This window comes from Cuculus canorus, chromosome 2 (genome assembly GCF_017976375.1).
Source record: "Cuculus canorus isolate bCucCan1 chromosome 2, bCucCan1.pri, whole genome shotgun sequence".
Taxonomy (NCBI): domain Eukaryota; kingdom Metazoa; phylum Chordata; class Aves; order Cuculiformes; family Cuculidae; genus Cuculus; species Cuculus canorus.
The window spans coordinates 92,165,441-92,181,619 of NC_071402.1; the positions used below are offsets into that span (position 1 = coordinate 92,165,441).

At 38.3% G+C, this 16,179-nt stretch overlaps 1 protein-coding gene across 1 annotated transcript in view; it reads right to left on the reverse strand.

Annotated features, from left to right (window-relative positions):
• Positions 1-837: 837 nt before the first annotated feature.
• LOC104062149 (uncharacterized) overlaps positions 838-16,179 on the reverse strand; it is a 197,042-nt gene continuing 181,700 nt past the window's right edge. The window contains exons 20-21 of the mRNA XM_054057879.1: positions 11,697-11,841; positions 838-9,588 (exon numbers count right to left, since the gene is read on the reverse strand). Of these exons, the coding sequence (XP_053913854.1) occupies positions 9,473-9,588; positions 11,697-11,841 (261 nt within the window). The 3' untranslated portion in view covers positions 838-9,472. The remainder of the gene's footprint in view (positions 9,589-11,696; positions 11,842-16,179) is intronic.

The window sequence follows — 16,179 nt, forward strand, 5'->3', positions numbered from 1 at the left end:
CCTCCTGTCTCCTGAAGGGTGTAAGAACTGTGTAGACCTCTGGTATCATGCAGCCTCCTATGTTCAAGTCCTTTGTGGAAAGCCAAGTCTTGAGCTCTCACATTCACGTCCTTTAAGGAGACCTGGCTTCATTTACACTTACTCAGAGTGATGCTGGCAACAATTTTCTTGCACGAAGAAACACATCTGTTTGAAATGGTATCTAAACATTTTTTTGGCGAGGAGGTCAATTGGGAAAAACCAAAGCTCTTTGCCATGTATGTTCTCAGGTTGGAATCTGAGGTGAGGGGATTAGGCATAAGGCATGAAGGGATAGAGGCATATCCACAGCTAATAGTCTTTTCCTCAAGCAGGTAGGTTGAGGAGGAAACCATTAAAACTACTGAGAATGAAGCTTTGGTTTTTTTTGCTCTTTCACAGATCTGAGATTCAGAGGGTGAAATGTGAAAAGTCATGATTCTCTTCTGAAAGGATAGCTATTGTGTATGTGGTATTTATCAAAAACACTGGAATATGTGGCTTGCAACAACCTCTGAAAACTCATCTCCATATCTCCATTTACCAATTCTCTCCCTTCTTCTTCCTTGTTGCACCATCTCATTGCAAAATATCTAAGAGGAGGTGCAAATAAGGTGAAATAACTTTAATATTTCCGCAGAGAAAGAAGAGGTACCTCATTCAGAAGTAGTGTTTTGAGAGCCTTTCAAGAAATTGCTTTATTCTATTATTTTTTAAAGTAAAATGAAAGCAATAATGAGCACTAAGTGGAATTAGCTAAAAAACAGAACAAGATGAAACATGCACACTGATAGCTTTCTAAGATAAAACAAGTACAGGAAGTCCTACACTGTAAAGAACTGCAAACAAATAATTTGTCACAGCTTTGAATAAATACAGAAAAGGAACCATGCTTTGTGAAAATTATGGGTTATTAAGGTATGGAATTTAATATCATCGTCAATCTATAAAACTTTTACAACCTAGTCTTATTTGCACAGAGATTACATCCCCAAAGCTCAGTGCCAAAGACACATGTTAATAAGCTCACAACTTTTAATTAAGCAATATGTATAAGTAGATTCCCATTAAGCTGTGATTTGTGGGCTAGTTCATTACAGTGGGTTTCAGCCACCAGACACATATTCAATACAAATCAAGCAGCCTGAATATTATCCAGCTTAATGTGAGCCTACTTGGGATATTTTATCACCAATACAGACTGGCGGTTCAGAGAACTATATTTTTTTCTAACATTGGGGGCAGCAACCAGAACCTTATAATGACCCCATGTTGTTTACTTAATGAAACTATCCATCTGAATTGTTTAGTTGCAACTGGTAATTATTCATAGAGTTAATCATAGTTCTATTATATAATATGTATATGACATTCATCGAGAATACATTTGCTCTCATTTGAATTAAATGCATAAAATAAGGCACAAAAGAAGGAAATATGGATATTAAAGACACAGAATGATAAAAATAATTCACACATTTTATTCCAAAGAGATTGATGACAACACTTTCCAGATCTTTGAAGAACTCTCTTTGAGTTCCTGAACTATCCTAAAATTTCTGCCACCAGCTTGTGACACAATGTGTCAAGTAGAATTTTTTCAGCTTTATTCATGACACAGTGTGGCATGCTATTTCACATCTTTCCTGCTTAAACAGATTTCCCATTGATTACATCAGCAGCAAGGATTGTACAGCAATTGGAGGTACCAGTCTTAAAAATAAGATGGATATTCTGCAATATTTAACATGTTGGGTTTTTTCGCAGGAGTTAGAAGTTCTTGGATCATTGGATCATAATATAGGAGAAATTACTAGTCAGATTTCTGGAAAATAATACTTCATTGAAGCATTTTTCTCTTTATAGTCTTTCCATAATAATCAGTTATTCAATTAAATTTGCTACATATTTACAGCTATCAAAAGTGAAAACTGTTGTTTCTAACAGCCTTTTCAGTAAGGATTCTACTGTATTTAACTGTAAGGAAATAATGAATTTAATGAACTTTCTTTAACCCCAATAAAACTGCACAAAATACTTAAGGTCATTTTTTTTAAATTTATATTTTCTATTTTGCTACAGAAACAGTCTCTAAACACCCAGCCTTAGCTAACATAATGATACTACCAAGAGCTGTGCAGTATTTACTTGGAAAGCAGAATTTGCCATCCAGCCCCAGAACAACAGTCCATCTTATTCAGTATCTTGCTAAGAGCAGTGGTTTAGGAATGGGGTTTTATGAAACCAGGGTGGGAATGAGTTCCAGTAGGGGAGACTCCAGGCTGAAAGAAAAAGTAGGGAGCTCTGAGAGGGAGATGTGAAGTACAAATCAAGAATACAAGGAGAGGAGTAAGATCATAATTAGCTGTAGCTCTAAATGCAACAGAAGGATTTTTCAATCAGTATGGTAAGCTGCTTGTAGCCAATTAAAACACTGTAAAGCAGAGACAATGGCATATGTAGATTAGGCTAGTCTTATAAAAAGACTAGCAGTCTTAAAGCAGTGTTGCATAGTTCATGAACTGATTTTGTTTGAAGGCCAAAGAAAAAAGACCTGCAATAAGCCAATCCTATAGTACCAGAGTGATACTTTGGAGAACTTCATCAGCAGCAGATGATACAGTCAGAGGAGTGTTACACACCCCTTTTCCATCAAAGTTTGACACCACCTCTCCACTTTTCTTAGGATCACACAGATGCAAAACAATAATGAAGATTTTTTTCTTATGGTTATGTGATTTCTGAACCAACTAGAGAAATGCAGACCTGGGAAAAACTGCACTTGTACCTTCAGCTTTAGTTCGCTGTTGAATCCTAGCACTTTGCATTTGACAGATCCATGACATAGAGCAACATTTGGAGGAGCGAGGAAACTACTACAGATGCCAGAAGCTAAAGAGTTAAAAAAAAATCTCCTGCAGCCTGCAGAGCAAGCACTGAATCAAGGAAAACACCCAGACATATAACTGTTGAGACAGGAGCAACATTACAGCCATTAAAATCAAATGTCAAAGAAGGAACAATGCCTATTAGCTTTTAGAAACCAAAAATGAACAGTTCAGCTTTATCAAACAAATGGGTTGCACTATCCAATTACTAACTTCTGATAAGCACCATGTCAATTTTGAAATTGTACTGCTGAGTCTGAGGAGAAGAAAAAAGAAATCCGAGTTATTCACATAACAACATAAAAGGAAGACAAACTATTACAATCCTGACCTAATTACCAGGCAAATCGCTCCCCTTTCAGGAGCACCAGAGCCTGTAAAAAAACTGTAGCCTTCACTTATGAAGCTCTGACCTTGTATAAGGCTGCTTTCCTCACCCATTCAAATCCCATCTGATCAGAAGCCTTGAGAAGACTTCTGATCGGGTCCTTCACTTGAAGCAGTATCATTCACAGCATTTTTTTGTTTCATCTTATTCGGAAATGTAACAGCTAGGACTGCGTATGACCCAGATGACTGGGCAGCAGAGGGCTGAAGCCTGCAGAGTGAATGGGACTCCCCATCCACACCAAATAATTAGACACAGACAAAATGAGTGCCTGGCAAGCATACTAGAGAAAACCAAAAGCATAACCAATAGCCTATTTTGGTTTTTAGAGTAATGGCCATGCAAAAGCTTCCATTCTTTCTTCAGTGTTGTTAAGTCTGAAGCTGGTTAGCAAGCCCTATTTTAGTGCTATCCTCTACCCAAGGTGTATAAGCTATAGTTTAAGCATGGGCTCAATTTCTCCTTCTGAGCAGAAAAAAAGAATGAAGGGAAAACAGCAGCAAAGTATATCAGTGAAAGAATAATAATAATTCCCCATAAAATAAAGTTGATTTTTTTCTTTTTGAAAATATGTTTACGTTGTTAAAAAATAAAGCACATTTTTCACAGAGTCTTATCTAAAATATGGCTGTCAAACACCTGGTGGATGAAGCCTTACACTGCATGGAGCTAATGTTCCCTTTGCTTTCCCGTTATATCCTGACAAAGCTGAAAGAGGGCACACATCGCCAGGGATACGACAATATTAGAGAGAAAGCAAACACCTAAGTAGAATTATTTAAGAATTTTAAAACATATAGCTACTTAATGACTTCACTGACAACCCTAGTAGGGTTGAGAGAATAAGCCACTATAGAGCTGAGAAGGTTCCATTCATGGACAGCCATCAACTTTGATCGATTATGTGGACATTTTGTCTCTCAGCTGATATCAAACCAGGTGACGTGGGTAACTGTGGACATTTCTACATTAGTATCTTAGGTGAGCTTTTAGGGGAAATCTTACCAATGTCTCCAATTACTGTGCTTTCTTCTTCACACTGTGGTAGTCTCAGGGGACATCTACTTGGTCTCTTAAATGAAACTAGGCTGGAAGAATATTCCAACTTATTACCGAAAGTTTATTCCAGGAGTAAAACTGGAATGGGCTTTTAATACGCATTAAGCCCATAGGACCAGACTACAACTAGTCCGAAGTAAACTCTTACAACTTGTGTGGCATGGATGCCAGACCTTCAGCGCCAGCTTTTCTCCACTACTGATCTGTTCCTACTGTCCTGTACTGCTGCTAATGTAGGTGTTGCTTCCCTGCACAATCTCTGGCACACACTTCTTGCATTTTTTCGTCTTGGAATAAAATCATAGAATCATAGAAGGGTTTGGGTTGGAAGGGACCTTAAAGATCATCCAGTTCCACCCCCCTCACCACGGTCAGGGACACCTCCCACCAGATCAGGCTGCCAAAGGTCCCATCCAACCTGGCCTTGAATATTTCCAGGGAGGGGGCATACATAACTTCCCTGGGCAGCCTGTGCCAGTTACTCACTACCCTCATTATGAAGACTTTCTTCCTAATATCTAGTCTAAATCTTTCCCCCCCCCCAATTTAAAGCCATTTCCTCTCATACTATCACTACAAACCCTCATAAAAAGTCCCTCCCCAGCTTTCTTGTACACATCTTTCAGATACAGGAAGGCTGCTATAAGATCTCTTTGGAGCCTTCTCTTCTCCAGGCTGAACAACCCCAACTTTCTCAGCCTGTTATCATAGCAGAGGGGCTCCAGCCCTCTAATCATCTTCATAGCCCTAATGAGCATTAAAATCCCTGTGTCATCCCCAGCCATTTAACTGTCTTTGAGACTCAACAGATAGCCAAGCACACACGGAACAGAAATCCACTCCATTTACAGCTGTGCTGGAAAAAGCAATAACAGCACCATCCACACCTGTTCTCACACCCTTCTCTCAAAGGTAACTGCTAGTGTAGTTGCTCATGCGAATGCTCTCTCACCTGGTTTTGGTTAAAATGGCCTTGAAAAGCTTAAGCAGCTGGACCAGAAGATATTTGCTGTTCATCCTGAAATGGGTGAAACAGAGGTCCCACAGGAGCTGCTCCTGCATGAAAATGCAGCTGCAGATGATCTCTTCAGGCAGCACACAGCTGCACTCCATGTAGAGCTTGTGTCCACAACAACAGCAAGGGTGGAAGAGGAAGGCTAAAAATCAGACACCTGAATGCAACAGCTCTTAATCTAGTCTCACTATTTTCTTTTTGGACAAACTGTGCCTGTAACAGGTCTTTCAACTTTCCCTGTAAAATCCCTGTTTGTCAAAGTAGCACAGAGAAGCCCTCAGCTTGTAAGTACAGCCCCAACCATAAGTAAAATGTTGCATTCTGTATAAGCTGGGTTCATGTGCATAAGGCCATCGATTCACAGGGAAAACACATTTAAGTGTTGTTAATAGGTTGATGTAACATGGTAACCTTTCCAATGTCAGTTGTCCGTAGATTTTTTTGACCCAAAATATGAGCAATTCTTAACAGAAACATGATAAAAAAGGGAGGAGGGAAGGAATAGGAAGCTATGACCAATTCCTGTCTACCACTTTTTAAAGAAAAAACATAACGTGATGAGATCATCAAAAATTTTAGGCTTTTCCATCTCTAATCTGAAATATTCTACAAAAAAAGTAACATATGTTCTCTGATAGTTTAGAGTTTCTCTAATATATACACAGATAATATTTGCAGAAGACAAAGCCATCAAATTCTGATTTTTTATTCAAAAGACTTAAACAACATGGACAAGAGACAACCCCCTGAAAAGGTTTCAAATACAGAGATTTGCCACTGAAACCTGTCCTGTTATTGTTCCATTCACATGAGCACACACACGAACACACATTCACTCACTGGTTTTCTATGCAAAGGTAATTGTCTATTGCGCCAAATTCAACGTGGTTATGTTTTCCATCGCATGGTGAAGTTCTAAAATTTACCTGAAACAATGCTGTGTGGATTCCTTTCATTTTTATTTTTAATATTTTATTATGTAAGGAGTCTGTGCCTTTGGAGTAGGAAACTGTTATATGTTGTAGCGCAGATGAGGAACTTCTCCCATTTTATTAATAAGTGGCAAGGTCTGTCCATATACCTCCCATACAGAATGTTTTAGAAATGTGCCCTATTATCTCTAGTTAAGTCAACCTTGTGTCATTATTTCATATTAGTGTATATGACAGAATTGGCATACCCAGAAAAGATGCATCAGAACCATTACTTGTCAGCCAAGAAAATGTAAAATGGAATTCTGTATTTTGAAAACTAGGTTAAATATCATATCCTTAAATATTTTGAGAAGAAAACGTTGCATTGGTACAAAGAAAATGTGTGTTGGTTTAAGGTTTAAAGAAGTTCTTCAAATAGAGATCTTGTACAACAATTAAAAAATACTTCTAGGTGCTTATCTAAGTAGAAGGAGACAGGGAAATGTGAATGAAAATATGCTGCAGCAAGAGAAGAAAGCACTGCTTACATGTCTTGGTTTAGAGCATACATTGCAAAAGATTGACAAGTTTTTCACAAGAAAACTTTTTTTTTTAAATAAACCATGATTTTACAAATATTCTTTCATGTCCAACAGCATCATTCTACACTAATAGTGGAAAGAGTTCTGCTGTATAGGACTACACTGATTTCACTAAAGCGTTAAGCATATGGGATAGGCACTTGTTTTGAGCAGATCTCATCATTGTCACAGATACCTAAAAATGTAGGACCAGAAGAAAACTCAAAACATCTCCAGTTAACCTTTGTTCTAAAGTAGATGAACTACGTGACTTATCCCTTGAATATGGTTGTTAGCCCTGTCTCAAAAAAAAACCCAGAAATAAACAGTATTTGCAACAAGTTAAAGCTTATTGGCCCTTATCCTTCCTCCCCTGACCAAAGAAAATAACTGATTGTCATGTTTGCAATGAATTCCAGAAGAGACATGAGCTCCTGCAATTACATACTCACAAGAGATTCTTAGTCTTCATCCTCTTAATTTGTCCCCTAGTACCTGCACTTATCTCTTTATAAAAAAAAAGTCTTTCTAAACTAGTCATAAAATAAAACTCAAAATTGGATTCTCCAAAGAATGAAACTGGGGGAAAACGAAGGACTCAAGATGCCTTCATGCATAATTTCCTTAACCCTGTAATTTTGATATCCGAGTTGAAATTTTCTGTATTTTTAATGTTTGATCTTGCTGGTGAAGATGCAGCTGTGACTCCAATGTTGGGCCATCGCCTGCATGTGTCATTCCTAATACGTTTGCTGTGCAGCTCCTGCCAGGTGACTTCTGTTTAGGAGAAGGAGGCTTAGGTTTGGTCTGAGATAAGTTTATGTCTTCTTGCAACTTCTGCATGTTCAGACAGCAGATTTGAGTGTCTCCCAGTGCCCATTATTGTGGAGGAAGTAAGATTGCTGCATGATACAAAGATAGTCCTCAATGTCAAAACCTCTTCTGGTGTAAATTTTCACATCTCCATCTTTAACTGAGCAATCAAAAAGTACCTGTGCTGAGGATCAGGCTCCTCATCTCTAGATTAGTGGATAATAATATCCTATCATGGAGATATAAGAGGGAATCAGAAAAGCTCATCAAAATGTTCAGTGACATGGCAGCAGATTTATGAGAAAAAAAGATGTCATTATAGAGATAAAAAAAAGAGAAAGGTCATATTCATTAGTAAGAAAGGAAGACTTGACTAAAGGAAAGGAGATGCAAATATTACAGATCTACTAGCACTTTGAAGTTTTGTTGTTAAGAGAGAAGGAGGTTTTCTTAGGGCATTCCATTAAAATGAGGTACTGCTTCTCTTTATTTTTACATTTTCAATCTTTTTATTATCATAGCAATACGTCTTCAACTGCTTCCTTAAGCATTAACAGCCAATTTATTTAATAAAACTGAGGATTGAGCACCACTGGAAATACTGCTTCCAATGGAATGCTCTCATGCTGTGATTGGTGAAGTGCTAAGTAATTTTCTTTTAATGCTAGCACATACCACTTAGCACTATATTTAACTGGATGATTAAAATCAGTCATTTTTCATCCCTTTGCTTAACTGGTGCTCAGTGTAATCTATCTACTGTGCTGTGAGCCTTGCGCCAGATATGTTCTAATAGACCTTGCTCTCCAATCTACAACAAGCATTTTAATTTTTAATTCATACTTATGTCTTTATCCTTTAATAGAACAGAACTACAGATGGGGAGTATGTTTTAGATAATAAGAGCACAGTAGGTACCTAGGGAAACTGCACCACTAAAAGGATTCTTTATTTACACTTTTCAGTAATGACTACATATATATAGCTACGTGGAAGAAAATTGTTGTAAAGGAACACTGCATAGACAGGCAATTACTATGCAACTATAACTGAGCATTACAGATGATGTTGCTGATAAGAGCCCTTCAAAAAACAATTTCAAAGCCAAGGCCACCCAGTGTATATTGACCAACAACCATGGGAACTCGCAGGATGTGATGATAAAAACTAATAGGTAGTATTGTACATTGTCAGCAAAAATGCAATATAAATTCACTTAATATTTAAGAATACTGTAAATTCTTCTTTCAAGAATATGTACTGCTGCAGAATTGTGCGTCCCAGACCAGATGAAAGTCACTGGAGACACATCAACATAACTGAAGGAATAAAACTGATGAACCAAGTCCTCAGAGCCAGATCCACATTTGTTAAAAAGTCAGCATATTCCCATCACAACTAAAGGTGCGGTGGCTTTGCACGTTAAAGTCAGTCTTGTCTTCAGACTAAATAATGGCAGGTTACCAACACTGAAGTCAAAATCTCACGGAACCAGTCTGGGATAGCTTAGCTCAGTGTAGGGAAACCAAGGATATAGTATTTTCCAAAGAAATTTTTACCATTACATTCAGTCACATTCAAAACTGGAGGCAAGAAGATGCACAAAGTACGATGCTGCATATAGCATGCTGCCTCCTTGGTACTGTCACCTGTAAACTGCAGTAGATTACAGATCATCACTGTAACTCATAGCAGAGGTCGGTCATGTGGATGAGCAATCCTAGTGGCCTCCACTGCATTGCTTGTGTCATTCACTCATTGTAGGGTAATTAGCATTACCTCAGATGCTGGAGTGATCAGTGAGAACTGCAACTCTGCTCAGGTAGGAAAATGTCCATAAAAAAAATTCTGGAACTTGATGGTTTCTCTTCAGTTAGTTTCTTGTTCAATATTGTGTACAGGAGTTTAGAGTCTCAACAGGCAAAGAAAACATTTAAAAGACAATTTTATTCATGTTATGGAGAGAGAATTAATCCAAGTAATATCTGATGCAATAGATCCCACAGAAATCACATCACTCCTTGTAGATATTCAGAAGATTTGTAACAGCATTTCTGTCTGGGTGAAATACATATAAATACACACATACACACATGCATGCAAATCAATTAAAAGAAGAAAAAAGTGCAAGTCGAAGTATTATCAAATTATTATCCTGCAAACCCAAAGAAAAGCTGTTTTATTTAAGTAATATTTAAACCTCTGTGTTACTACTTAATGTCATTTAATGATTATTCAGATTGATGAGAACCTAGATCTAAGCGTTAAAATTAATCAACAATGATGAAGACACTGGGGAAAGACCTTGCAAAGGTAAATGCATCCACGAAAGTTTTCCCCTACCAGTGTGAACAAACAGACACCAGGAAAGCATACATATTAGAAAAATGACCCTGATTACTCTGTTAATTGACTACAAGTCTTCTAGATGAATGATTCAAAATAGCAGGAAGGTAAGACTTTTACCTTTTCCATCTGTATTTTCAGGACAAAAAGGATCCTACTACAGGGAAGACCGAGAGTGAAAGTACTGGCATTCTGCCTTTTATTTATGCATTTACCTCTGACTTTGGTGACCTTGGACAAATGACTTCACCATTCTTGCCTTTCTTCCCCTTCCCACCTTCTCCTTCTGTTGTCTCTCGAAGTCTTTGCCTTTGGGGCATGGACTTAATTTCTTATGCATTCAAAGCCAAACAGAACGGGTTCAAACTAATAAGCAAGACTCTAATACTAGTAAGTAAGCATAAGGAAAACTTCCAGGTTGCTTTAAGCTGCTGTAGCTCCCAGGGAAGCAGGTCTGACCAAAGTCAAGGCCCCAGAAAAATGATCTTCTCTGGGATCTTGTAAATTTTTCAGCCTGTTGGGACTTGGCTACTGAACTGGTGGCATGAAGCCATCATTGTTTCTCTTCTTGGCATCTTTGCAGCCTTGCAGCTATAGTGGTGTTGTGCTTTGAACAATTACTGAAAACACTGTCAATGTTTTAGTCATGAAACTTGAAAGACAAATCTTCAACATTTTCCCCACCACCACTAGAAGGTACAAGCAAACTTGAAAAAGTAGGAACAAGCAAACCTGAGAAATCTAAGAATGTCCCACTATTTGGATAGAAAACAAATAATAAGAAATAATTATATTTGCAGTATCTGATCTGTGATCTGATCCAGTGAGCTCACCACGCTGAAAATCTTGTTGAAGCCACAGAAGAGCTATGAATGGAGCATTTGCAGGACAACGCCATACGCACAGAGGTGTGGACATCAGAAGGGTAAATCCTGGGAGGTCATCACTATACCATGGATATGGATCAGGATGGAAACAACTCAGTGGACTATGTATTGCTGCAGGAATTAGCTTTTATCAGAGACGATGTGATTTCTGAAGATTAGGAAAATTAAAGAATGATATGATATAAATACAGGAGTGACAGTGTAGCAATGACCTCCCTTCCCTAACAACAGGGATACTGCAACAAGAGCCCAAACACTAAATTTATCAGTTTTCTGTCAAAAAAATATCTTGTATGCTTATGTAAACTTTCAGAGGGTTATCTGTTAGAAGACAAGATTACTGTGGATTTTAAAGTGACAGAAGGTGCTTTTAACTGAAGTTTACTGAATTTCACAGTCAGACCAATATGTTTGGACACACACAATTATGTATAAAGTAGTTAATTTAATCCTGCCCTCAGCATGCTTTAAATGCTGGCCTTTGCTTTAGATAGATTGCTCTGCATTGTGTTACTGTACTGAGTTTCTGAATGGGAAGTGTGACAGTGTTTGGGTGAATGACAGATCTTCAGCCTTCGGGATTCTTGCTACAGACTTATGAAACTACCCAAAGATGAAGACTCACTAGAAAACACAAGTGTGATATTTCATCCGTAACTGACTGCACCCTAGTCTGTCCAAGAGAAACCATGTTTTCAAACCATCTGTTTTTTTCTCTCTCTCCCACAATTTTATGCTTAGGTATTAACATTGTTTTTCAGCTAGGTAGAGAAATTGAAAATAATACCTTTCCACCTCGCTGTACTCTTTTTCCTTTCCCTCAGCTTGATATGTGAAGATGTATGCAGCATACTGTCCATTTCACTTATGCACTCCTGGGCTCTGCTCATTTCATTACACAAAAGAATTTCTCCAGTAATATCACCAAATGCCTGAAAAACGGAACAGATAGGACCAACATATTATTATGGCAGCAATCAGTGAAATATCAGAGGGAACATAGATGACTTTGATTACACTTCCCCACCTCTCTCTTCTTGCTTTTAAAATGTTGCAGCTTAGAAGCTTTGTGTGTGTGAAATTTTCTTCTGTCATACTAATAACCCAGCTTTACCGCAGCTTACAGTTTAGCTTTCATGGTTCAGTTCCACTCCTAGGCTTATAACAATTTTTCTAACAGTTCTGCCAAAATATTATAAAGTAAAAGTTACTGTAAATGCATTCACTAATACAGATAGAGCAGTGAGATTAGCAATTTAAACACATGTGAAATGTGAGTTCACCTAATTTTTTTCAGAATCTAAATGCTTTAGTAAAACAGTGGAATGGGGATTTTTACGCCCGTTGCTTTTCATAATTTCTTCTTATGATGGTCTTGACAGATGGAGAAGATTTGAGTGAATAAAGAATAGACTTTCAAAGAAGAAAATCACGACCATGAGGAGGAGATGATGTGTTATAGGACTGGAAACTGTTTATAAAGCCAAGACACTGCATCAGACCGAGCTCAGTTCATTAGCAGTCACCACATCACATGCCAGATCCTCAACTTGTGTCATGTGGGTGGCATTTTGCACAAGACTGCCCTAGCTCCAATTGTTTTCACTTTCTGGAGTGCCCATATAAGAGAAATTTTGCTCAGATACATGGGAACAGAAATCAAATTTCGGACACTGAGAGGTAACAGTCTCAGCTCTGACTTTCCATGCTAGCATGGAAAAAGTAGATTGCTCCAGCAGTACTGTAATGCTTTAATGAATTTTGCTATTCTCAACCTCATTTAACACAGCTGTAATAAGTTATACAAATACTGGTTTGTGTATGAGAGTAATCTCTGAATTCTATTGTATTTTTGTGTACATTTATGTTCTGTCTGAAGAAACATCTTAAAATCTTTCTTGTAATTATGGATTTGATACCCTATGAAGCTGGGAAGTGCTGTTACCTTTAGAACAGGGAGATAACAGGCAAAATAGGGGATATTCCCCACTTCACATGAAAAACTGTGACTGAACATTGGAGTGATCTTGTGCATCCTACAACCTAGACAAGTTTCTTTGTACAATGCTACTCTTTCTTCTTAGCTAGGTATCATTTAAACAGAAAACAAAATACTATATTTCTAGTTTTATTCTTCTATACTGATTCATAGTCCAGTTTTATATTGTCCTAATTGATTTGCTCTCGTGGCATTAACAATCTTCAGGCCATGTCGTGCAAAGATACAATATCATGGCAGGGCTTCGTAGCAACATTTTTGCAAAATACAAAGCCAAGAAGACAGAAAACCGAAAGACCGCCTATAGCATCAGTGAGATACCGATATCCTTCCTGTTGCAATAATTGAGAAAAAGATTCACACCAGAACGATGGGATGTCATCCAGAGGGACCTGGACAGGCTGGAGAAGTGGGCCTGTGTGAACGTCGTGAGGTTCAACAAGGCCAATTGTAAAGTCCTACATCTGGGTTGAGGCAATCCATGGTTTCAATACAAGATGAGGGATGATGTGATTGAGAGCAGCCCTGTAGAAAAGGACTTTGGGGTGCCCATTGATGAGAAGTTCAACATGGGTCAGCAATGTGCTCGCAGCCCAGAAGGCCAGCTGTATCCTGGGCTGCGTCAAAAGAAGAGTGGCCATCAGGTCGAGGGAGGTGATTCTGTCCCTCTACTCTTGTAGAGATGCCACCTGGAGTATTGTGTCTGTTTCTGGAATCCCCAAGATAAGATTATGGAACTGTTGGAACGGATCCAAAGGAGGGCTACAAAGATGATCAGAGGGCTGGAGCTCCTCCCATATGAGGACAGGCTGAGAGAGTTGGACTTTTTCAGCCTGCAGAAGAGAAGGCTCCAAGGAGACATTGTAGCGACCTTCCCATACCTGAAGGTAAAAGAAAGCTGGGGAGGGACTTTTTACAAGGGCTTGTAGTGACAGAATGAGAGGGAGTGGCTTTAGATTGGAGGGGGGAAAGATTTAGACTAGGCATTAGGAAGAAATTCTTCATGATGAGAGTGGTGAGGCACTGGCACAGGTTGCCCAGGGAAGCCGTGGATGCCCCATCCCTGGAGGTGTTCAAGGCCAGGTTGGATGGGGCCTTCGGCAGCCTGATCTAGTGGGATGTCTCTGGTCATGGCAGAGGGGTTGGAACTGCATGATCTTTAATGTCCCATCCAACCCAAACTATCTATGATTATATGATAAGATTTGGAAATATTATCCTGTATACCTGGAGATTAAACTTTAATTCCCTAGAAGCTGGAACACTAAATTTTATGTTTCTACATCCAAAAAAAAAGAGGATATAGGGGATAGGGGGATAGTTAGAGTTCACTGGAAAGCCCTCTCCATTGGTGTTGGACAACACATACCAAAAGGTCTTTCAAATTTCATAGTTCACATACCCAGCATTCCTGACCAAAACAGCAGAAACCCTTCACTACACTCAAGGTGTTATCATGTACTTGTGTACTGTAAATTGACGCTTCTATGGATATGTCAGATTTTTAGACCTGATTGCATGTTGTGCAGAGTTCTGTTCTAAATTAAAGTCCAAGATATTGTTCCTGATAGTGACTTAATAGTAACCTTACAGTGTACTAAAGTCCATTGTACACTTACTGCAGTGTAATTACAAAGTGAGCAAAAATATAATTGATGCATTTTGTCAGTCTGTGTAGCTGCAAGGTACTTTTTCAAAGGTTATTCTTTTTTTTTATTTGGATAAAATATGTTAATGTTTTGGCAATTATCCTTTGACTTCAGAGATTTTACTGCTGATTCAGGTAAAATTACATGACAGATTAATAAGTATTACATAAGCATTTAAAAGTTTAAAATATATTCTACAGCAACCAGTGGCTGCACCCTCGCGGCACAAAGTCATAAAGAAAATCACTGAAAATACAGCAAATCTGTGTTTTAAAGTGGTTTGGAACTGAAAGGGAAGAGTCTCAATACATAGCAGCACTTTTAAAGTACCCCTTATTTATCATCACTGATGTTTGTTATACAACACAACTACAGTGATATGGCAACATATTTCCCATAAGTGTTGGCTCAGACTGAATGGATGCACTCTGGCAGAACTTGCTCCCATCTTTTCCTTGAACATCCAAATGAAACGACTCTAACTCCTCAAACTCCCATGGTAGAATAAATGTAACTATCCATGCCTATGAAATATTGCACTATATAACCCTTTCTGCTCATCCTGTGCTTTCTGCCAATATTAAAGACAGCAGCATGATTTAAAATCGCATATCGATATACAGAACAAGACCATAATGATACGTTGTATACATTTCTCTCATTTTCTGGTTATTTGAAAGCCTACATGTCCTGCTGAGAATGAGAGGTGGAATTGTCTCATCACTTTCTTCCACCTTTCATCAGACCTCAGCCTCCATCACAGATAATAAGACATGGCATCTTGATAGCAATACATCTTTTTCCCCAAGACTCTGTGAATTTCTGGGGTGGAGAGTAGATCAAACCTGGGATTTGGAAAAAAAAATGGAGAGGGAGAAATGTCTGCATGTTCAAGGCTGCCTCTTGCATTTCAATCTTGCTGAATGCAGCAGCATAGCCTATTACACCTCAATTACTACATCTCAATTTGCTGGAAAAAAAAAGTAAGGGCTTAATTTTACTCAAACAAGTAAACAATCCAAAACAGAAGGTATGGAGATTCTCCTCAGCTGAGATGGAGTGAGCACATCCTCTTCTTCTGCAGCAAATGGGTTTCTTTAGCCATCATAAAGACGGGGACCAATAGGAGGCTCTATTTCAAAACAGAATTTACATGTCATGTGAGAGATGAGCTAGATCAGTTTAAAACAAAAAGCACATGAATGCAAGATTTCTCCAGGAAAACTCTTTTTCTTGCTCTCATCTTTTCAGTAGGGTAGAAAGAACTGCCTGGGCAACAATTGTGTTTCTTAAACTGATTATTTTTAATTGAATTATAGCATTAAAGGAGAAATATATACTGGTAAAGATAACTTAAAACAGTCTGGTTTGCTTCTTATTTGCAGAGGAACTAGCAATACTGCCATGACCTTCAGCTAAAAATCTGTAAGTTTGCAGACTGTACTGATTTGATTACCTATGCAAATTGGAGCACCCCTTAACTGACTTTATCATGTATGATTCCCAACTGAATCTCGGTGCATATTGAGAGACTTGTCTTCCCATTGAATACTGTTGCAAATTATTACTTGCCTTCAATGGGACAAGACGAGATCTCAGAATTAGGTGGGCAGCATGTGACA